At 45.1% G+C, this 22344-nt stretch overlaps 2 protein-coding genes across 6 annotated transcripts in view; one reads left to right on the top strand and one right to left on the bottom strand.

Moving 5' to 3' along the window:
* The first annotated feature begins 1298 nt into the window (after positions 1-1298).
* On the top strand, positions 1299-19546 carry CFAP263 (cilia and flagella associated protein 263). Of its 2 annotated transcripts, XM_019754775.2 has the most exons (9): positions 1301-1560; positions 3274-3400; positions 4611-4772; positions 7028-7183; positions 7962-8042; positions 10358-10513; positions 15063-15170; positions 18297-18452; positions 19454-19546. In XM_019754775.2, exons 1-9 carry the CDS (start codon positions 1457-1459, stop codon positions 19538-19540), a joined length of 1137 nt encoding a protein of 378 aa, XP_019610334.1. In that variant the 5' UTR covers positions 1301-1456; the 3' UTR covers positions 19541-19546. The 2 variants fall into 2 exon arrangements, with proteins under 2 accessions (XP_074170900.1, XP_019610334.1); XM_074314799.1 differs by lacking the exon at positions 15063-15170 and having other exon boundaries at positions 1299-1560.
* The window catches only part of PRSS54 (serine protease 54), a 60887-nt gene continuing 56959 nt past the window's right edge, over positions 18417-22344 (bottom strand). For all 4 annotated transcript variants that reach the window (XM_074314801.1, XM_074314800.1, XM_074314803.1 and 1 more), the window contains one exon: positions 18417-20512. In XM_074314801.1, the coding sequence (XP_074170902.1) occupies positions 19988-20512 (525 nt within the window). In that variant the 3' untranslated portion in view covers positions 18417-19987. The remainder of the gene's footprint in view (positions 20513-22344) is intronic.

Genomic DNA, 22344 nt, shown 5'->3' with positions numbered 1-22344 from the left:
ACTTTTATACCTTCCCTTTGGCTGTTTGGGGCAGGGGAGCTGTTTGGAGAAGAGAACTTGTTTGAAGAAGGGAACTGGCTCCTTCTAGTGAAATTCATTTACCAGGTTTGTTCTGCTTGCCCATCCTAAAGGAATTAGCAAAGTAACCCACTCTTTGTTTATCAGATCTGCTCCATTTGTCAGGCCAAAAGGAATTTTATGATTAACCTCAAGGCCTTGTTACATTATGTCCTGGAGCGAAGGAGTGATTTCAAAACCTGAAGTTTTAGGATATGGCTGTCTTTTCTTTATTCCACCAAGGACCCCCCCTATCTACCTAGGGACATGCCAACTCTCCTGTATCACTCCCATCCTGTATCACTCCCATCCGGATGGGAGCAGGCAGAAAGCTACCTGCTGCCTCACCCATCCTCGCCGTGACACACATCAGTGCAGAGGTTAACAGCATAGACCAGGTTCCGCTAGAGCTTGATTCTGTTCCTGTGTGGCCACAGACAACTCATCTAAGCTACTCGAGTCCTCAGTTTCCTGATCTGTGAGATGAAGACAATGATACCAATTTCATAAGACGTTTGAAGATTAAATGAGATGATAACTATGAAACGGTGTGAGGCACAACCAACCTTGTGACTATCGTCACTCCAGGGGACTGATTTCCCTCATTTAACGGAAGTTCCTGGAGGGTCTGCTCCATACATCTCCCAGGATGCTAAGACCGCATTTAGTGCCTGTTTAGGACGTCTCTTGAATTTATACCCATTTAATAATCAGCCCGGTTTTTCCTTCCAGGAATGCAGGCTCTTGGTATCTGAGAGACACTGCAGTTCGTATTCATGAAGTACCAGGTAGTGAGCAGAGTAGAAGCCTCACAGTGAGGTAGGGGAAGGAAGACACCCTGACAAATGGCATTAACTTTGTGGGTCTCAGCTTCCTCCTTTGAAGAATAAAAAGAATAATCGATATTATTACAGGGTTGTTGCAAGGATTTTCATAAACTATGCTTAACATGGTGTCAGTGGCATAGTAAGTGCGGAACAAACAGTAGCTGCTATTATTATCATTTGAAGAATTATTGTTGAAGGCTCTTCCACCACCTAAGGACACACAGAAGGTGATATCTGTGAACCGCGAAGTGGGCCCTCACTGACCATCACACCAAAGCTGCTGGCACCATGAGCTTCCAGAATTGTGAGAAATAAATTTCTGTTGTTTATAAGCTTCAGAAAGAGAATTATTGTTGAAGAAGTGAAAATGAACGGTCAAGGCCAGAGACCTCCCTGTGGTCAGCACCGAGATGTAAGGGGCCCTGCTGGGCGGGGCTGCCAGGAGCCCCGCCCACACTCCAGCGTCCGGTTGCCCCGGCAACGCACGCTAGGTTGCAGCCCAAGTGACCGGAGGCGCTAGCACTGTCGTCTTGGCCACACTCGGAATTGGCAAGGGCTGCTTCGTTGGAGTGATGACGGATGATGACATCGACACACCTGTCAGCGAGTCGCAGGTCGAGGAGGGGGAGAACGAGCTGCCTGTTATCCAGCTGTACGGGCTGGTGGAAGAGCTCAGGTACTGGCGGCCCCTCCTCACCGTGTGGGCTCAGACATTGGTCCAGCATGGAGACACCCAAGTCCGCGTTGAACACTGAGGAAAATGAGACACCCCCCACCTTCCCAACCCCGAAGAGGCGAAGGAACTTCTCTCTGCTCTTTACCCCTGTGTCTGCACCCCCTGCTGAGCTAACAAGCCTTGATGGAGCCAGAAGAGGGTGGAGGTGTAGGCCCTGGGGCTGATGGTGGGAAGCCCAGAGGGTAATTGGAGAAGCCAGGGCTTCAGCCTGGTGGGTGTGTCTGGTGCCAGCCTGTGTGCTTAGCAGTTCCTCTACACTGTGGGCAGGGGGCAGGTTGGACCAGGTGACCTCTAAGCCCCTTTGCAATGCTAAGATTCTATGATAAAATTAATGTGGCAACAGGATAGAAAGGAGGCTGTCGAGATGTTTTCAGTATCAGGCAACTTATGCCTGAACCAATGTATAAGCATGGAGATGGACAGCAAAGAATGACTGGCCCAATATTCTGGGGTTTTTTTAGCAATCTTTTATATCTACTACTTAGCAAATAAATTGGATAGCAAGGTTCTATGATGTAGTTGTGGTAACGGTATAACTTATTGGTCTCACACAGAATATCCTATCTCTGGCAGCTGAACAGATGTTACTTCTACCATATACACCTAAAACTGTTTAGGACAGAAATGAGGTATTATTACTAATAACTACCATTTTTGAGTGCTTATTATGTACCAGGTATTTTGCATATATGACCTTGTATAGCAGTGACCATAGGAAGTGGGTGAGGAAACAAAGACACAGAGGGTAAGTCGGTTTCCTAAGGCCACGCAGCTAGGCAGTGGTAGTCCTGGGATTCAGGCTCAGGTCCGACTCCACAGCCTACAGTGGGAACGTGACGTATGCTTAAAAAGAAATAGGCTTTGATTTATTCGGCTTCCCACTGAGTGTCTTCCACTAATCTTAAAATTCAGCCAAACAGGAATTAGCTCAATAACATATGAAAATATCAAAGCTGTTCTCTCTCATATATACATGTACATACACATGTGTATTACACGCAGTTATTATGTTATATGTAACATTATAATAACATATATATAACTGTGCTATATATAACTGTATATATAAAGTTTAAAAGGTCATAATCTTGGCTTGTACAGGATAAATTAGGTTTGTCATCCCTAGTTGTTTAAAAACCATCTGTTCAAAGCTTCTCCACCATTTATCATAAACTTCCAGTGGATGCTTCGTCTATTGGTTACTGGAGATTAAAAAAACCTGAGAAACATAAACCAAAGAAAACATCTGAAGATTGTAGACGTGTGTGACTTCAAGAATGTAGTAATTCAAAAGGAATTTCACACATGGGTTAGAAAATACTTTAAGATGAAACCTGTAGCTTCATCACAGCCACAATTTTCAATATAATCCTAGTGCTTTGAATTCTGTGGCTCATTAGACGTAGTAAATAATATAAAATGTTTAAATAGGACTTACTGTGTGCCAGGCACTGTCCCGAAAGCTTTGCATTCCTTATTGCAACCTTAAAAGGTAGGTGCTGTTATTATTCCCATTTTACAGATGAGGAAACTGAGGCACCAATAGATTAAGTATCTCAGAAGGGCACACATAGAAAGTAAGTGTTAAATACTAGTTATTTGGTGTTGAAACTCCTATTAATAGAACTTACTCAGGTACCCTCTGTCTTGCAGCTATGGAAACTCTGCTCTCAAAACTGAGACAGAGATGTTTGAGAAATATTACAATAAACTGGAATCCAGGGATCAGCGACCGCTACGAATATCAGAAATGAAAATGTTGGAAGCAGAATTTGCACGGGTACACAAGAATTATCTTATTTTAAGAATTTAAGATCTAAGGATTATCTTATTCTGTTTGTTTCTTTAGATCAGGGGTGCCAAAACTGCGGCCCACGGGCCAACTGTGGTCTGCAATCCATTGTTAATTGGCCCACAGCAAATTCCAAAAATATATTTAGTTTACTTAAATAAACCAGGTGAGGCAATACGTACTTCACCTTGAGTGAGTGGCCCGGCTGTTTGTGTAATTTACCGCATATGGCCCTTTGTAAAAAACATTGAAAAAAGTTTGGACACCCATGATTTAGATGCAAATGGTATTTATGTATCTGCCTTTGGTGTGCCCTCTTAGTCCAAGTGGTATGAGACTTTCTCCTTGTTCTTTTGGTTCTTTCTTCCCCTTCAAGGTTTCTCTTTCAAGTGAGTGTGAAGGGAATCACATTCAATAGACAGTAGATCAACTCTCCCAGAATATCTTAGTTTATTTGAAATAATTCCCTTAAATTGGGGAACTCAAATGTTTACAAGCCTCAGTCACATAAAGAGGTGGAGGGGCCGGATGTGGGCACTAAAGAGTTCTAAAAGCTCCAGCCAGGTGGCCTGATGTTGCCAGAACAGATGATTTTTTCAAAAGAAGCTGGAAATCTGGATTATTTTGTAGCATATCCTGATTTTCAAATGTGGGCAATTTTTTTTTTTTTTTTTTTACATTTAAAACTGTGTATGAGTCTGTTCTTTGAGGGCCAAACAATCCCAGCTTGAGGCCCACCCATTCCCTGGGCCACCTGCTTGTGATCTTGGGTTGAAATGTATAGGAAATCTAAAGTTTTTGTCCATTTATTTGTTTTTGCTGAGCATTGCACCCCCGGATGCAGTTTTTCTTCTGCGTTCAATTCCAGAGGCACTGGACTCTGGGCCTCCCCTGACCCTTACTTGAGTGCTAGTCTCTGCAGCTTCACAGTCTCTCCATCCTCGAGACACTTTCCCTTATTTATTTTCAGTTCGTTGTCAAGCATAGGCCTTGGAAGTATTTCACTCAGGGCCTTAGGTTGACTTGTGAAATAACCGTCACTTCAGGCCTAACATCGAGAATCCCTTCACACTGAGTTTGTTCTCTCTGGCTGTCATTCAAGGAATTTCTAGCAGGTCTGAGCGGTCATTTTGATGCCCACCTCGGGCTGCTTTACCACTTCCTACCTGACAATGACTTTGTTTTTCTTGAGGTATAGTTGCGAATCAAGCGTAGATCCAAATCCCGCATAGGTATGGACCATGTGAAAAGCCTCAGTGTCGACCAGAAATGCGAGCTTGTACAAAAGGAACTGGAGGACACGAAGGATGAAATCAGGCACCTGAGGGCAAATGCCGAACGGGACCTGCAGTATCACGAGGTACACCTTTCTCTCTCTAGGCCATCCTACCTCGTGCCCCACTCCCGTCTCACCAAGAAGTACCTAGGGTGTGTTCATATAATTATTGGTACTTTGAAAGAAACCCAAATATTAATAGATGAAGACAAATTGAGGGCCTACCTTTAAGGAACTTACCGCCACCTCCTTGAGGAGACAACAGATTTAAAATTTTTCAACTGGAAAATTTCAAAACTATACAACGGCAGAGAGCCCAGCACAAGGAACCCCTATGTACTCAACAACCACATGCAACAGTTATTAACAATGGCCACTCTTGTTTCCTCCACAACCCTACCAACATCACCCTCATCGTAGGCCAGTGGGCTATTATGAAGTGAATTCTAAACGTATCGTTTATCTGTGAATATTTTAGTATATTTCTCTAAGATATGGATTCTTAAAAAAAAAAAAGCCATAACCATAATAATCATAAGTGCCCTTAAAATTTGTAATAATTTCTTAATAATACAAAGGTTTGAGATTTAAGTCAGTGAGTTGGTTGAAAAGTCCCTAAGTCACCCTCCAGATGCAGCATGCATGACCATGGTCCATATCTAGTTGGAGACCAACACGGTCTGCTGCCCTCCAGAGACGAAATATCACTGTTGATACGGTTGCCCGTGGGATAAAGCTGTTGGCTTGTATTTGAGAGCCATGTTGTATGAAAAATAAATCTCACTGTTCTATTTCTAAATGTTTCTATTTCTAAATGTGGGTACACACAGAATCGCACTCATTGTCTCAAGAGGGACCGATCAGTGGACTCATGTCTCCATTGATGAACCATCTGTATTTCATAAACCTACCCCTCCTTCCTTCTTTCCCTCCCCTTCCCCCCCACAACTTTCCTTCTTTCTATTTCCAAACGTTCATCGTTGAATTCTAGCACGTTAAAGGAGCTCAGGATTTGGTAGTATTGTCCTCACATGCTCGATTGCGTGATGTAAACATCACAGTGTGGGCTAGAATGGTCAGAGAAGACTTATTGAGGAGATGGAACGGACCTAGGACTTGGCATGGCCTTGAAAAATGATAGCATGGGCTTAAGGAACAGGAAAAGAAGGGCCCCCTAGGTGAGGAGAATGGCATGAGCGAGGCAGTGAAGGTGGGAATGAGCATGGCAGGTTCTTGACATTGAGGAGGCTGGTGTGATTAGAGAGGAGGGTGCTCTGGGGACTGTGTTAGGAAATCGGGGTGAGGAGAGCTGTGAGACTGTGAAAGCCAGGCAGAGGAGTTTATCTTTGATGTCTTAGAAATCAGGACCCCAGTGAGGAAGTCTGAACAGGGGATCAACAGGTTGAAAAAGGCATTTAAGGTGGATTAATGTTCTAGCATGTGAAGACGATGGGGAGGGAAGAGGTTGAGGCCAGAGACCGGCCCCTGGAGGAAGACACTTGCTTCTTGGTGCCCCATGAAAAAGCCTGAACGAGGATGATTTGCTCTGCAGCTGCAGAGAATGTCTTGTTTTACTCTTTAAAATAATGTGTGTGTTTTTGTGTTTTCTATTTAAAGACAATCTCTGTTTGTTGTAGCAAAATTTACACATACAGTTAAGTTAAAAGAAGCATATTTGAAAACATCCACAATCTTACCACCTAAAGGTCATTATTGTATAATTAGACTCGTGTATTTATTTATATAAAATAGTTTTTAGATGATTGTCTATGCATGTATGAATTTCTTTATAAAAGTTATCATATTATTTTATAAGCCATATTTTCACTTAAAATATCTTTCCATGTCATCACATGTACTCATTTATAACATCTTTTTTTCAAATTATAGAAATATTTAGTAAGAGTATTCCCTGTCTCTCCACCAATCCATCTCTCCCGATGTGATTGTAGTTAATGTTTTCGTGTATAACATTCCAGATTATATTACATTATATTATATTTTTATATATCATCATATATCATATATTATATTAACATTATAATTTTTAATAGATAAATAATATTTCAGATACGGAAACACATATTTATAGAGATATCTGAGGCCCTGTTTTTCTTTGTTCATCCCCTTATTATGGATATTATAACTTTTTCGAGGCATATATTTACATATAACATTCATATAGTCAAATTTGTATCTTAAGGATATCTTTCTAAGACTAAGAGGAAACACTGTGCACTGGGACACAGAAAGGCCTAGAACTTAGGTTTCCTTAGAGGGCTATATGCTTGGGAAGTTTTGGAAACGCTGTTCTTCCCTCTTTGTGCTGACTCCCCAAGGCTATCATTGAGGAAGCTGATGTTCGATGCACCGACGTTCAGAAAGCGATGCACGAGTTTAAGAAAGATGTTCTAAAAACCATATCCAAGAAGAAAGGGAGCATTTTGGCCACTCAGAAAATGATGGAGTACATCGATGACATGAACCGCCAGAGGGTGAGTCGGCAGGAGCTCAGAGCTTAGAAAGGGAGCAGAGACTCCTAGAAGGGTGACCTGCAAGTGTTCACGTAAGGCAGCCCCATGCCGTTGGGTCCATTAGAAACGTTGCTCACACATGCAGATTGTTTGCGTTCCCCAAAGTGTGTGTGTCTTGAAATGCAAGTTTATCCAGGCTAAAGTCAATCAGGTAGGATGAATAGTAATAGTATCTCAAATCGATGACTCCTTTTTTTATTGTTGCTATTTGTTTCCAGATCTGATATGTTTTCTTGAGAAAGGTGTGAGCCTATCTAGTCAGGTGACCGCGTGGGCCAGATACATCTCAAGCTCTTTGAGTTCCATTATTATAAGAGTGAGACATAAAATGCTCCTTCACTTCCAAATATTTTTGTAGCATGTCAAGCGTTGGATCCTGGAGATAGGGAGGCTTACTAACCCTAATGTGTTATAAGTAATAAAAATTGTGTGAACTACCAAGAGAATAAAAGACCAAAGAATCATAAAATCATTTTGTCAGGAAAGGGCCCTATACCCAAATTATCTTGAATTGAAAAGCAATAGAAAATGTGCATGGAGCAGACCCAGCTTCCTTTGCGTCTTGGTCGTGAGTGAGATACTATAGCAACATCAGCTTGGGTAGATGTAAAAAGACCTAAATAAATGACTGACTATTTATTAGGACTCATGATTTGGTTTATAGCCACAGACTTACCAGCTTTTCAAACCAACAGGGAAGAAGAAGAGACATGGATTAAAATTTGCTTTTGTTTTTTAGGATACTATAAAGGATAAATTACGTTTGAAAAATGTTTCTCTTAAAGTCCAGAGGAAGAAGATGCTTTTACAATTGAGGCAGGTATGTGGCTTTTTCCTTCTTTTTCTATGGTTCCTGTGGTAGGCAGAACAATGTCCTCCCTTAGATCTGTGTCCTAATTTCCAGAATCTGAATATGTTACCTTGCATAGCAAAAGGACTCTGCAGATGTGATTAAATCTAGGATGTTGAGGAGATTATGTTGGGTTATTTCAGTGGGTCCAATGTAATCACAAGGGCCCTTATAAGAGGGAGACAGTAGAGAGAGAATAAACGAAGATGTGATAAGAGAAGCAGAGATCAGAGTGATGTGCTTTTAAGACACATCATGAACCGGGTCATGAACAAAGGCAGCCTCTAGAAGCTGGCAATGGCAAGGAGACAGACTCTCCTCTCGAGTCTCCAGACGGAAGGCGGCCCTTGGTTTTAGCCCAAAGAATCGCTGGGGCTTCTCACCTTATGAGCTGTAACGTAATAGCTTTGTGTTGTTTTCAGCCACTGAGTTTGTGGCAATTTGTTACAGCAGCAATAGGAAACTAATACAGTTACTGTGGTGGCGAATATGTAGACAGAGTTGGCTTGAATTTGAAAGACCCTGATGACATACTTGTCAAGACTTTGGGGGCATGTAGCGTGGATGGCACAGTAATAGGGTTCTTTGGTGAGTCTTTGAACAACAGCTGGTCCTAAAGGCTCCTGATATAAGGCAGACATGGCACAGGGGCTCCAGAATGGGATTCTGTGGCTCCATCCTCTCCTAGCTCAATATTTTATTATTAACTTGAATATGGGCACTGGTGGCATGCACACCAGTGGTGACCACTGAGAATGACACAAAGCTGGCCAGGAGAATTAACATGCCCCGGGACTATTGCTCGGTTGACTTGGGATCACAAAAGACTCAACAAGCTGGGACAACTCTAACAACACCCAGCGACTAAGGACAAATGTAAAATCCTCCACTTTGTTCCCTCAAATATCGGCACAGGTACCGCATGGCTTAGCCATCAAGTGCCTGATGAAGTCAGCTCCGCGGGAGGTGACGCTGGGGTGGGGCTGCTCTCAGGGAACCACAGAAAGGGGTGGTCTTGTGCCACTCTGTTCTGAGCAGCCCGACCTGAAGCGCTGGGTCCCAGTGATAGCTCCAGGCTGGAAGGAATCAGTAACTAGAGTTCACGTAGGAGCGGGAGCCAGAGGGCAGGGGGAGCAGAAAGCAAGGGGGAGGACTTGGGACTGATGGACCCAAGGGGAGAGGGTGCAGGAGGGCCAAGTCTGCTGTCTTCAAGTGCTTGGCCACCTCCAGGAGGAGAGGACACACCACCTGTGAGGCCCTGAGGGTGGGACTAGGTCAGGGTGGGGGGGAGGGTGTCAGCGAAGGAGATTGGCGTTCAGTGTGAGAAAGAATGTGGCCCCAGCAGAGCTGAGAGAAGCTGCCTCCAAACAGTGATTTCCTGGTCCTCTGGGCATCACGCAAGCTCAGGCATCCTAAAGAGGGGATTTCAGTGTGAGATCGGGAGTTGATGGATGACCTTTAACCTAAAAGCTCTTTCAAGCTCACAGACTAGTGGGGAGGGGTGATGCTGAGAAAAGCAGGGATGCGTAAGGGCTGTGCAGAGGCCAAAGCAGCAAGGACCATGGAGCCACAGCCTCCAGAGGTTCAGTGGAGGAAGGCATTACCCTCTGTTGACAAAGACAGGCTAGGAGTGTTTGAGCTAGAGGAGGGGTCGTACTGGAGCTTGAGGAAATCGTTGTGGACAGAAGATGCCTCCTAGGTAGTACAGCGTGAGCAGAGCGTGGGGATAGGGAACAGCCCCGAGTTCGGCCACCACCTACCTACCACAGGTATAAGATGGCACAGACCTGGTGGGGCAGGTAAGGTGGGGTCAGGTCAGGGAGGGAACCCAATACGCTACTAATACATCCACAGCGAAGAATCGGCATGTCATCCAGGCCTGCTTGTCCTGGGTTTCCAGGTGAAAAACCACTTTTAAGTGGCCTTCTTCCTACTCTTCCTTCACAGCTCTATTTAGGCACCTCCCCCTGTGGGAAGCTTTCCCTGACCCAGAATTCTGTCCTCCCCTGGCCTGGCTGAGGGGCCCCTGCACTATACCACACTGCAACCTGTCTGTGAACCCTTGTTGAGTGTGCACTCCTTGAGGCCAGGGAGCAATGTATGTCCTCAAATCCCTATCCCCAGGGCCTATTATCAGGCCTGGCACCAAGCAGATACCCAATCCATGTTTGTTGAATGACTGAATGATGGCTGACTTCCAAAATCTCACCCAGAGTAGCAAGGTGGGAGCCATAAGTTCACAAGTCACAACCTCACATCATTTCTTTCTTATTTCTGAGCTGTAGAAGGAAGAGGTCAGTGAGGCCCTGCACGACGTGGATTTTCAGCAGCTGAAGATCGAGAATGCTCAGTTTTTAGAGGCGATTGAAGCAAGGAATCAAGAACTGATCCATCTAAAGCTGGCATCCGGAACCACCCTGCAAGTCCTCCACGCATACAAAGTAAAGTGCGCCCTGATGCCCGGGTCCCCAGGGCTTCCGGCCCCCACCTTTCCAGCCACAGTGAGGTTTCCGTGTACTAGTGCAGTTTCCCACGAGGGCTCAGGGCATCCTTCACTCTCCTGCGGATCCATGAGTTCTCTCGACAAAGCCACGTGTCCTAAAATATTCCAAATGTTCCCACAGCCCTGGCTGCACATCAGAACCACCCAGGGAGCGTTGCCTTTTTTAAAAGATATAAGGACAGCCTAGTGCCACCCTGACAAATTGAATTAGCAGGTGAGGGCCATGCATTTGTTGTTTTTAACTCCCCAGATATGCTTTTTATGCACCGTAAGTTTAGAGAACTAACCACCTTCAGGGCCCTGTTTAATCTAGGCACATAATAAGCACTTCCCTGCTGAAAACCCTGCAAAGGAAAAACCATCTTAGCTATAAATCAGAAAACTACTAAATAATTCCTCATTCACACATAACCCGTTTGATTGAAAAAGAAGCACTATTAATAATTAATCACGACTATGGTTATGAACAGGGCCTGGCCCAGAGGACCAGGCTGTCTGGTTACCCTACTAGCAACTGTTTAATGCAGTGGTCAGCTAACTGTGGGCCCAGCATATCTCACCCACTGGCCTGTGAGCTAAGAATGGTTTCTACACAAGAATATTTGTAACCAATTTGATAGAGAACACTACCTTTGAAACCCAATTGAGCAAAATTGGCTTTTTCTCCCTCAGAAATTCCACTCTTCTCATTAGTAGACCTGTATTCCCAAATATGGTACTTAATTATTAGATTTGAAATTTCATCAATAAAGCATTTGTGGAACTTTGTTTTTTCTCTTGTTAAGGTAAGTAACTACACAATATCCTCCATTTTGCTTCTTGGCCTGCAAAACCTGAACTATTTACTACCTGTCCGGCCTTTTACACAGCCAAGTTGCTGACCCCTGGCCTAGTGCCCAGGTGGCAGCAGTGGCTACAGGCTTAGGTGGCTCACGGGTGGGCTTCATGTGGCCCACACAGTGTCATTTTAAAATGTGAATTTGAACGTGTTTAGTCTAGGCTAATGTTTGTCCAATATTTTCCTTTTACAAATGAAAAGCCTGAAGCCCAAAGGGGCAGAGGAATTGCCAGATTCAAGCAGCAAGTTTGTGCCAGAGCTGGGGCTCCTGGCCCAGTGCGTGTCTCACCTCCGCCAGCCATCGTCCCCTGGCATAAAACGTGTGGACAAAATTGTGCTGGCATTCTGAAGTTCCTGTGTCGTAAACACCCAGCAGATCATCCACTCTGTGCTTATCCCATCGGTACTTAGCTTATCTGATCACTGTTGTTTCAAGATGAAGCCGAGCCTTGTGACTCGCAGGCCCTTGCTGGCTAGAGAGCTGGGCAGCATGAGGTTACATCACATTGGACCTTGATCTTATCCTGCAAAATCAACTGAATAACACGGGGCCTGTCTGATCTTGTGGGGAAAAGCCAGGGGTTTGGAGTGGAGCTACTGGTTTATAAACTGAAACTGCCAGGTTGCAGGGCCTGAGCTCCTTCGGACAGGTCTATACACACAGCACCAGTGGTTTGTGATACCTGAGTTGCAGTGGCACAGGTTGCAGTGGTCAGAACGGGAGCCATTCCGATCCGAATCCCCGGGGGCCATCATATCATGCCTGTAGGCCAGTTGCAAATCACAGTAGGCATTGAGTGGAGCTAGGAAGGAAACAGCGAGGGTTTGAGGGAGAAGCAGCTCACTTCCCTTATGTCTCAGGTCTCCTGGGGGGAAGAAGGCAGAGTCGTGGAGTCGGGCCTCACCTGGGCTTGAAGGGGGACTCCACTGGGGACCCCAGGCACGAGACTTCACCCACAGGGGGTGGATTTTGGGCCTCGCCACCAGAATGGAGTTTTGGCTATTCTGCTCCGTGTGCCCCCAGCACCAAGGACAGTGGCCAAAGCAGGTGCTCAGCCACTATTGTCAAATGAACTGCTAGTAATTCAGGATGGGAGGGTGTCAGGGACCACTTTCAAAGGAATATCTAACACCTAAGTGTGACGCCTTGTTAAAAACATGCAGAATAACTTGCCTCTATTACCACATGTACTGAGCACCTCGGGCAGGCGAGGAACCTGGCTAAGTGCCTTCAGCCACAAAGGAGACAGACACGGTCTCTCCTCTTCTGAGAGTTTTGTGAGTGAACATCAGTTCGAAGGGGCACCTTTGTCCTCCATGTTTCTGCCACAAGCCCTGCAGGGTGGAGTCTGGGAGATTATAAGTGTGAGGCTACCGCTGAGATGTGTCACTTTTTAAAATGTACAAGTTTATTTGAGAGCATTTAGTAAATATTGATTAACTGGGTTTTTAAAACTAGATGTATTTGGGGTAACATGAGTTATTCATATTATGTAATTTTTCAGGTGTACAACATTATAATTCAACATCTGTATACTCTGTTGTGTTTCTAGTTTCCTTCCATTACCATTTGACGCCCTTTACCCACTTTGCTCTCCCACGTCCTTCTTAGCTGACTGTAAATTAGTGGTGCCTTGTGGTAGGTAGAATTCTAAGCTGTTCCCCAAGACTCTGCCCCACACGCCCCCCGTATGTACACTCTGCCCAACCCCCAGGACTGTGGATAGGATGGGCTCTGTCATTATTAGGTTCTGTTATATCTTAGATTATATTCTATGGCACAGTTAACCTTCAAATAGGGAGATGACTTGGGTGAGCCTGACCTAACCACATGAACCTGAAAGCAGACAGTTTTCTCTGGAAGAGGAAGTCAGAGATTTGAAGCATGAAGGGGATTTACTAGTGATAAGTTCTCCCTTGCTGGTTTGGAGGGAGCCACGTGGAAGGGACCTGAGTGTGGCTTCAGGTTGCCGAAGGCCACTTCCTGATGACAGCCAGAAGGAAAGCAAGGACTTCGGTTTTATATCTTTAAGGAAAAGCATTCTGCCAACAACCTGTGAACTTGGAAGAGGATACTGTGTAATTACTTATCCAACCCCAAATGAGACCCACGGCTCTGGCCAACACCTTGATTTCAGCCCTGGGGAACCCTCCCTGGGCAGAGACCCCAGCCACACCGTGCCTGGATTTCTGACCTGTAGAAACTGTGAGATAACAAGCACACATTGCTTTAAGCCACAATATTTGTGGTAATACGTTACACAGCAAGAGAAAGGTAACGTGACTTTTCAGAAGTAGCCGCCTGAGTGCCTGCCATCCCGCTCAGAATCATAAATATGTCCCATCTTCTCAAAGGCCTGCCCCACCAGAGCCTGGCCGTTGCCCATGCGATTCCCTTTTTTCTTGCCCTGTCTTGAAGTTGAGGGGTGACTGTCTTCCCTCTGCTCTCCTTTACTCCCTCCTCAACTGGTGGTTTGCTGTGAAGTCCTGCCCTGTCTCCCCTTCCCCACAGCTGACCCTGGGCCATTGCCCCAGCACCCGCCTCCTTCCCAGCTCCTTTTAGATCCTCTTCTCCAGGCTCTTTCATTAGCTTGGAATGTTCCCTTCTCTCTTACCGAGACCTACTGGACTTAACCTTTCAGCTCCTGTTCTGGCATCCCTCCCCCCAGGGAAACCTTCAGACCACGGTCCTCACATTCTTAGGCACAGGGCAGTTTTACGATTCTTCTTGCACTTCCGTCTAGACTGCGAGCCATCTTCTTGATGGTAGGGCCTGTGCTGTTTCACTCACCAGTGCCTGGTGCAGGGTGGGTGGCTTCTACGGGGTTTGTTGAGCGAGCCCCCTGAAGTCACTGGCTCCTGTCCCTGGGTCCACTTCTCAGCCAAGCATGTCCCAGCTCCTCCAGGAGGACTCTTCCCCTGGAGACAGAGGCCCAAAGCGGGTAAATCTAAGAAGCAGGACTCTGGGGTAGGGAGGAGGACAGGTGAAGGGCGGCAGGGAAGCTGTGGGACAGCCTCTGCAGGACCCCTCCCACACCAGCACAGTCAGCCCTGACAGACATTGGAGACAGTGGTGGAGCCTGTGGGCCGTGAAATTCCACTGTCTGGGTTCGAATCCTGACTCCCTCTTGCCTCTGTGACCTTGGCAAATTGCTTCACTTCCCTAAGAGTCAGTTGCTTCCCCTGCAGAGCGGGATGGCAGTAGCACCCACCTCCTGGGGACTGTTTCTCCCTCTTCATCTGAGTGAGGTGGTGTTGGCAGCTGTTTGCTGGGAGTTCTCCGTGTGTCAGGCACTGCGCCCAGCGTTTATCAGGATTATCTCCCTTAAGCCTCTCCACAACCCTGCAAGGTGACCAGACCAAGTTTAGAGAGGTTCTGGAACTTGCCCAAAGGTTTTCTTACTAAGTGGTGTGGCGGGATTTGGGTCCCAGTGCCTGGCCACTTGGCAGGTGAGGACAAGATTCCCGCTGTCCTCTCCTCCCCCACTACCTAGACACCAGGATGCTGAACATCTGGGCAGCTGTGAGAGGGGAGGCCCAGGTTCCTGCATGGGCCTGCTTTTCTCCTGCTTCATAAAGAGCCATCCATCCTTCGTATAGCTCTGCGTGATCATCTTTGCTCAAGACTTGCTGTGTGCTTATATTTCAGACCAGGCTACAACGAGCAATGGAAATGTCCATCAATCTGGAAAAGGAGATCTCGCTGAGAAATGAGTTACTCGAAAAAATTGAAAGAGAAACGCTACAGGTAGAGGAGGTAGGAGCGGGCAAACATACTCTTTCTCATGTTTGTTTCCTTCTGTCTATGAAGGCTTGAGTCATCGTTCACCAAGATCCAAGCCACCTTGACTTCTGTCTAGAAAAGCCTAGACCACAAACACCAAAATAGCTCCGGGCCATCAAAGGAGGAAGTAGTACCTGGAGCCTCACAGTCCTGTAGTGTTGCAGTTCACGGCTGGATGAGGTTCTAGAGACAGCTCCTAAGATGGAAATCCTGCAGAGTCCAAATAATCCTTGAGAAGTCCTTAAATGACTCATAAAGTAAAATATCTCAAGTATTGTGAGTACACATTTAAAAAAAAAGTATAGTGCATGTAACAGTGTAATTGATATGAGAAAAAGTACACACAGCAAACTATACTGTTCTATGTAAAGGAGAGAGAGAGAACTCTTTACACATGTAACTCTTGCTTGGGACAGCGGATGCTTGGGCAGCAGACCTGTGACCTCTGTCCTGTGACCTCTGTCCTGTGCCCACTCCAGGGCCTATGGTCACTGTGTGAAAAGATGTGTGGCATCATCTGTGCTCCCGCCATCTGCATTGCAACTTAGTATTCTCATTATTTTGCTGAGCACATAAAGTTGAATTTCCGCGAGTTAAATGCACCACCTAGGATGTGACTCAAAGAGGACATTTTTGGGAAGGTCGGGGATAAAGAGCGCTGGACTTGTAGTCAGAAGGCCTGACGTCAGGTTTGGTGTTGCCAGTTTCTAGCCTTACACAAGCCTTTGAATTAGACAGGACTCAGTTTCCACATCTGTGAAACAGCCGTCACAACTTGTGCGGTGATCAGATAGGAACATGCGAAGCAATGCTTTGTCAACCTCTAAAGCTGTTAATACAATGATTAGTGTTATTGTCTTGAATGGGACTGAAGTATCCCTGGCACTTCAGGTTTGTGTGGCCCCAAACCTGCCTACACTGGCCAAAAAGCCACAGGATTATTACATCTGACTCAGTTTGGTCACGGCATCCACAGTGTATCCTTAATGGAGAACCAACAGGCTTTGCAAAAGAGCAGGTCTTGGTTCAGAGTGGCAGGTAACAAAGTTAAAGGGGAAGTCTGTTTGCTCTCCTCATGCAGAATTTCTGTGCTACTTATTTGTTTGGGTTGATATTATAAGTAAAACATGAAATCCATCTTTAAAAGCCTGGCATTCGCTGCTTAGTATATTGTAGTTTTCTTGTTAACTTTTTTAACAGCTCTTTTGGGATATTATTCACATATCATACAATCCACCCATTTAAAGTGTACATTTTAGTGGTTTATAGTATATTCACAGAGTTGTGTACCCATCAGCACAGTAACTTGAGAACATTTTTGTCACCTCAGAAAGAAACCCTGTGCCCATTAGAAATCCTCGTCCATTCTCCACCTCTCCTCACCCTTTCCCTCCAGCCCTAGGCAACCACGAATCTACTTTCTGTTTCTGTAAGTTTGCCTCTTCTGGACATTTCATATAAAAGGGATCATACAATATGTGGTCTTTTGTGACTAGCTTTTTAAATTTTAATAATATTTTTAAGATTCATATTGTAGCACGTATCAGTATGTCGTTTCTTTTTATGGCTGAATAATATTTCCGTGTATGGCTAGACCACATTTTATTCACCATCAATTGATGGACAGTTGGGTTGTTTCCACTTTTTGGCGATTATGAATGACGCTGCTATGAACATTCACATACAAGTTTTTGTGTGAATGTAGGTTTTCTTTTCTCTTGAACATAAAGCTAAAAGTGGAATTGTGGGTTACATATATGGTAAACTCCTACGTTTCACATTTACAGAAACTGCCAAACTGTTTTGCAAAGTGGTTGCACCATTTTACATTCCCATCAACACGGTATGTGTGAAGTTTCCAATGTCTGTGCATCTTCACCAACACTTTAGGTTTTTTTAAATGGCTGTCCCAGTGGGTGCGAAATGATACCTCATTGTGGTTTTGATTTGAATTTCCCTAATGACTAATGACATTGGGCATCTTTTCATGTGCATATTGGCCACTTGTCTGTCTTTGTTGGAGAAATGTCTATTCAAGTCCTTTGCCCAGTTTTTGAGTTACTTATCTTTTGTCATTGAGTTTTAAGAATTCTTTATGTATTCTGGACTGAAATCCCTTGTCAGATATATGATTTGCAAACATACTCTCCCATTCTGTGGGTTTTCTTCTCACTTTCTTGAAGGTACTATTTGCAGCACAAAAGTTTTTCATTTTGATGAAGTCCAGTTCATCTACTTTTTTCTTTTACACTTTTGCTTTTGGTGTTATATCTAGGAAACCATTACCTAATAGAATATCATGATTTACTCCTGTGTCTTTTTCAAAGAGTTTTATAGGTCTTACATTTAGGTGTATGATCCATTTTGTGTTAATTTTATAAATGGTGTGAGGAAGGGGTCCAAACGATGAAAGAAGAAAGGAGATGAAGTGTACTTATAGAATTTGTTATATTAACCTTCCTAGTAACCATTTTTGGTTCTCTCCATTTCTTACTGTGGATTTGAGTTACCAGGTGGTGTTATTTCCTTACTCAAGTACACCTTTGTTTTAGTCTGCCTCCGTTGTGCTGTCCTTGTCAAATATATTACATTTAATATGCTATAGGTCCCAAATACAATTACATACATGGTGTTGTATGAAATTACTTTTTAAATCAGTTAAGAGAAAGAGAATATGCAATTATACTGTCTTTTATAGGTACCTTTACTTGTGCCATTTGGTTTTTTTTCGTGTGGATTTGAGTTACCAAAAAAAAAGACAGGAAAGTGAATTGAGACTGATCAAATCAAAATGTACTTACATACATAATTTTACCCATAAAAAGAAAAAGCCAAGCCTAATGGTCAAAACAATTAAAACCTGTTTCTTAATAAAAGGAGGAAGGAAAAGTGTTTTAGACTGTACTTCTGAACTGAATGAAAACATCACCATCTGTAAAAAAAAAAAATCAGAATTTTGTGATTCCCCTCATTCCTTTGAAAATTTAAACATTACTTGTAGAACTGCCCTGAAATTGGGGAGAGATACGAGGGCCAGTAAGTTGCAGTAGGCCAGAAATACCAGGGCTCTCTGGGCTGAATTGGTCTTTCCCAACCCAGGACCGGGCCAAAGCCGAGGCTTTGAACAAGAAGCTGCGGAAGCAACTGGCCAGGTTCCGGGTACCGCCGGTGTTGCTGTACGTCAGGGAGAAGATGCTAAGTGGGGACCTGGAGAAGACCATCAGGATGTGGGAAAGGAAAGTGGAGATTGCAGAGGTGAGTCCCAGAGAAGCCCAAGACGGGCAGGCTTTTATGCCCTTCATATTTTTGTCGAGGATTTTGTTTTTGAGCTAAGTACACAGGTATTTGAACATGTAACATCTGTGAGAAATCTCAGCAGTGGCTTCAATTCTTATACCAAAATGAAGGATAACTTTAAAAAACAAAACAGAACTGCTTTTTCATTGTCAGGGACAGGGACTTTTCAGGTTACTGGGAAGAGACGCTGCCATCATAGTGTGTTTTTAGTTGCTTGCTTTGTTAATTCTGGAACTTCTTAATCCCTCCTCTTACTATTGATAATTTAGCGATTGCTACTTTACACATGGAGAAGCCAGGTTTTTTTGTTTTTTTTTTTAAAAAATGAGATAGTAATAGATTTTTAATATCACTCAGAACCCGATTCCATGTGTTTACATATTTGCCATGGGTCTTTTCGTTTTTGATGAACCCCACAGCCTTTTCTTATGCTACAGTGGGCACAGAAGCCCCCACACCCTTTGAGAGCTGTGGGAGTGAAACGGGAAGTGCACAAACAATGTGCCAGCGTCAGGAAAAAAAAGATAGCACAGACTCTGCCACAGGCCAGGTTGCATACTGAGCGTACTTAAGACATTATTAGAGGAGCTTAAAAACCCAGTCAGGGCACCTGGTGAGCATGGAGTTTTCACATCTGGACACTGCCTCCATTTCCTGTGGTCACTTGGTGGTAGGAAGTAAATTAGGATCCCAACTTGGGCCCGTCAGATCTGGAGCTGAGAAGTAGCGGAGAATCATGGCAGGAACCTGTAAGTCTCACTCTACTGAACAGAAAGAAGCTCTTTAGAAGAATCTTCCAGATGCCCCTAGGTGGCCCGCATCCTGCAGCATGCATGGCTGGCTCTGCCCCACACAGCGTCACCTGCAGCATCACAGGGCTGGATGTGGGTTGCATTCTGAACAGTCACAATCGGTGTTTCCCAACTGACTTTCTCCTGTCCCCTCTTTCCTTTTTGCAGATGTCCTTAAAAGGCTACCGCAAGGCTTGGAATAAAATGAAAACAACCAATGAGCAGTTGCTGGCAATTTACCCCCCTGGGAAATAGCCAGAGGGAGTTCATGGCTGTAGAGTAAAAAGTGATCCATTAAAATAATCAGCTTCTTTCTAGTCATGGCATCATCTCACTGTTCCCTGCGCTGGCTAGAGTCCCAACTCTCCATCCAGGCTGACAGTCACCGCCCAGGCCACAGCTGCCCATGGGGAATGTTTTCACAACCTGGCCCCTGGAAGGAACCGTTAACATTGAAAGAACCACAGGGCACTCGAATGGTTTGACACTTGTTAGCCCACATTTAGTTCACAAGCACAAATGAAAGTGACTTTCCCGCATGTGGGAATGGGACAGAGGAGGCAGGGTCAACCCAGTATGTGCCATGGGCCTGTCCGCAGCCCAGGTGGGCGACTATCAAAAATAGACCCCAAAGCATCATGGCGCATGCCTAGCACTCAGCATTCTGAGCACACTCTTCAGTTTGGAGGCTTAGCTCCTAGACTATATGCCATTGCAAAGAAACAAGCACAGAAAAAACAAGACCATTTGTTGGGGCTGATGTAACCTGTTCTGACCTGAAATAGACCCATCCTCCCCACCATAATAGTCATAGTACATGGGATGTACCGCCACCTCAGGAGACCTGCCCGAGCTCCTTGCACTCTTTACACTAAAGTCTAGACTCTCTCTAGAGCTTCTTGTTGGCCATGAAGGTATGGGGGCCCCTCTTTGTCCTTGGAAGTGTGGTTGGGGCCATACAACCTGGCCCAGCCTAGAATATTTCTTCATTGTCACAGCGACATGTGACGAGTCGCTGGAGAAAGGAACCGAATTCACCCAGTGGTGGAAGGAAGACAGGGGAAGGCCGGTGCTCCGAGTCTTGGACGTGATCCAGGCACTGTAGTCTTCCACCTTGATGTACAGAAACAGGCCAGGGCATTTCTCACCACCTTGCGACAGGATTCCTCTCAGCACCCACAGATTCCGTTGCTGCAGCTGGCACATCATGGGGTTTCCTGGGTCCCCCTGTGACAAAGGGCAGAAGGCTTCAGTTGTAAAAAAAAAAAATCTTTTCTTTGTTAAGACAGTCTTCTGCAATTTGCGGTTTGTTCTAGAAATGTTTTACACGGGTTCTTGCTGAAAATGGGGTAAATGATAGGATACTGTTTCCAATCTAGGTAGGCACCACCACAAATTCTAACAAATGACTTTAGCTTTTATTATACCAACTATCTGTAGATTTCTGTAGTTTGCCTGTAGCTTCCTGGGTCTCAGTTCATTTTCTTGCCCCTTTCCAGTACTTTGACTAAATCCTCTCCTTCTTCTGGTTTCTCATTCCTCAAATGTTGGTAGTTCTTTCATCTGTTGATAGCCTGGAATACTCTCATTTTTCCTTCTCCTCTCTATTTTGTTTCCATCCGTTGTTTAAGCTGCTCCCTTTCACCCACAATCCTACCTGGGTCAGACTCACACTTCCTGGGGTCGCACACTGGACTAGGGTCACAGGTGATCCATCTGTGCAGCTGTCTGTCCATGCACCTGCTCCCCAGCCCCTGCCCATGCTCCTAGCATTCCCTGCTCCCATAGGAGCGGTCCCCTGGGACTTGGGAATTCTGCCACACAGACCTTTCCTCACTTCAGTGAGTGGGTAGAAGCTTGGCACACTTAGCTAGATATGTGACCCTGGCAAGTTACTTAATTCTCTTGTGCTAAAGTGGGAATACAGTTAATTCCAGTAACGCAGGCAGAGCATCTAGCACAGTGCCCTCACACTGTGTGCACTCAGTAAAGAAGCAGCTGCTGATATCTTGGTATCTAGAGAAGGCCATCATTTTTATGTGAAAAGCTGAGAAATATGGAAAAAGCAACAAGACAGCTACTAGGTATAATTTACCTTCCATGTCCTGTTCCCAGGCCCCCTCTGAAAGGAATACCCTCCCCATGGTCCACCTTGGTCCAGAAAAGGATTGTTGTCCAAAGGCTGGCCAACCACCTTTGACCTGTGTGGCCCGCCTGGTTAGAAGAGCTGGGCACACACTGCTTTCGCTGATGGCACTGAGGCACGGAGGGAGGGAGGGGGCTGCAGCTGACAATGGAAAATAACCTGAACAGACTCAACAACGAGAAGCAGAGAGGAAAAAATGGCCACTTGGCCCCTGCCCATTCCCCTCTTCTTTCACTAAACCTCCCTTTTTCTGAGGAAGCCACACTAGGATAGAAATCCAGGCAAACGGGAGAAGAAAGGGGTGAGTGCAAGCCAGACAGCAGGGCAGTGTGCTCTGCAAAGCTGAGCGCATAATTCCCGGGTTGTCCTGTGCCAGCTGCATGAGGATGACATTCTAGACTTTGCTCTGTGCTTCTCGTTAGATGGGAGGGAGTGCTTTAGTCTAGAACTTGATTTTTCAGGTTTTCACAATCTACTGTCTTCATCCCAGTACTGCCAAACAGTAGAGGATAGATGTCATCGCAGAGTTCAGGCTGACTATCCTAGACTGGTGAGAAGGCTCCTGTCTGTACCCCATCATGTCTGCCTGGGGCAGACAAGCTCTCTGGCAAAAGTGCCATTGGTCTCCCCTCCTTTCACCAGTCGCATTTCTAGTTTGTTGTAACTGGGGTTTTATAATTTAAGGAAGAAAAAGAATGCAATTCAGGACAGTTTGATGAATGATTGTGTAGCACCCCCAGCTACTGCATGTTTTTTGCAAGTTGCCATCCGCCCAGATGTAGAATCTGCTGCCTTTTCTCTTCCCCATAACCTGCAGGGATGTAACTTTTGAAGCACCAATAGGTGAGACAAAAAGCTCCAGGCACTCCTTTGGAAGAGCCCTACCTCATCTCCCCCAGGATGTGACCCCAGC

Source organism: Rhinolophus sinicus, linkage group LG11, assembly GCF_036562045.2.
Source record: "Rhinolophus sinicus isolate RSC01 linkage group LG11, ASM3656204v1, whole genome shotgun sequence".
In the NCBI taxonomy this organism is placed as follows: Eukaryota; Metazoa; Chordata; class Mammalia; order Chiroptera; family Rhinolophidae; genus Rhinolophus; species Rhinolophus sinicus.
Note: the sequence above shows the minus strand (reverse complement) of the source record. Positions and strands in the feature narration are given on the sequence as shown.

Excerpts from the sequence above, each read along its gene's own strand:
- CFAP263 (XM_019754775.2), top strand. The coding sequence starts at position 1,457 with ATGACGGATGATGACATCGACACACCTGTCAGCGAGTCGCAGGTCGAG. Across the intron at positions 4,773-7,027 it reads GGGACCTGCAGTATCACGAG|GCTATCATTGAGGAAGCTGA; the intron begins GTACACCTTTCT and ends TGACTCCCCAAG. Across the intron at positions 7,184-7,961 it reads ATGACATGAACCGCCAGAGG|GATACTATAAAGGATAAATT; the intron begins GTGAGTCGGCAG and ends TTTGTTTTTTAG.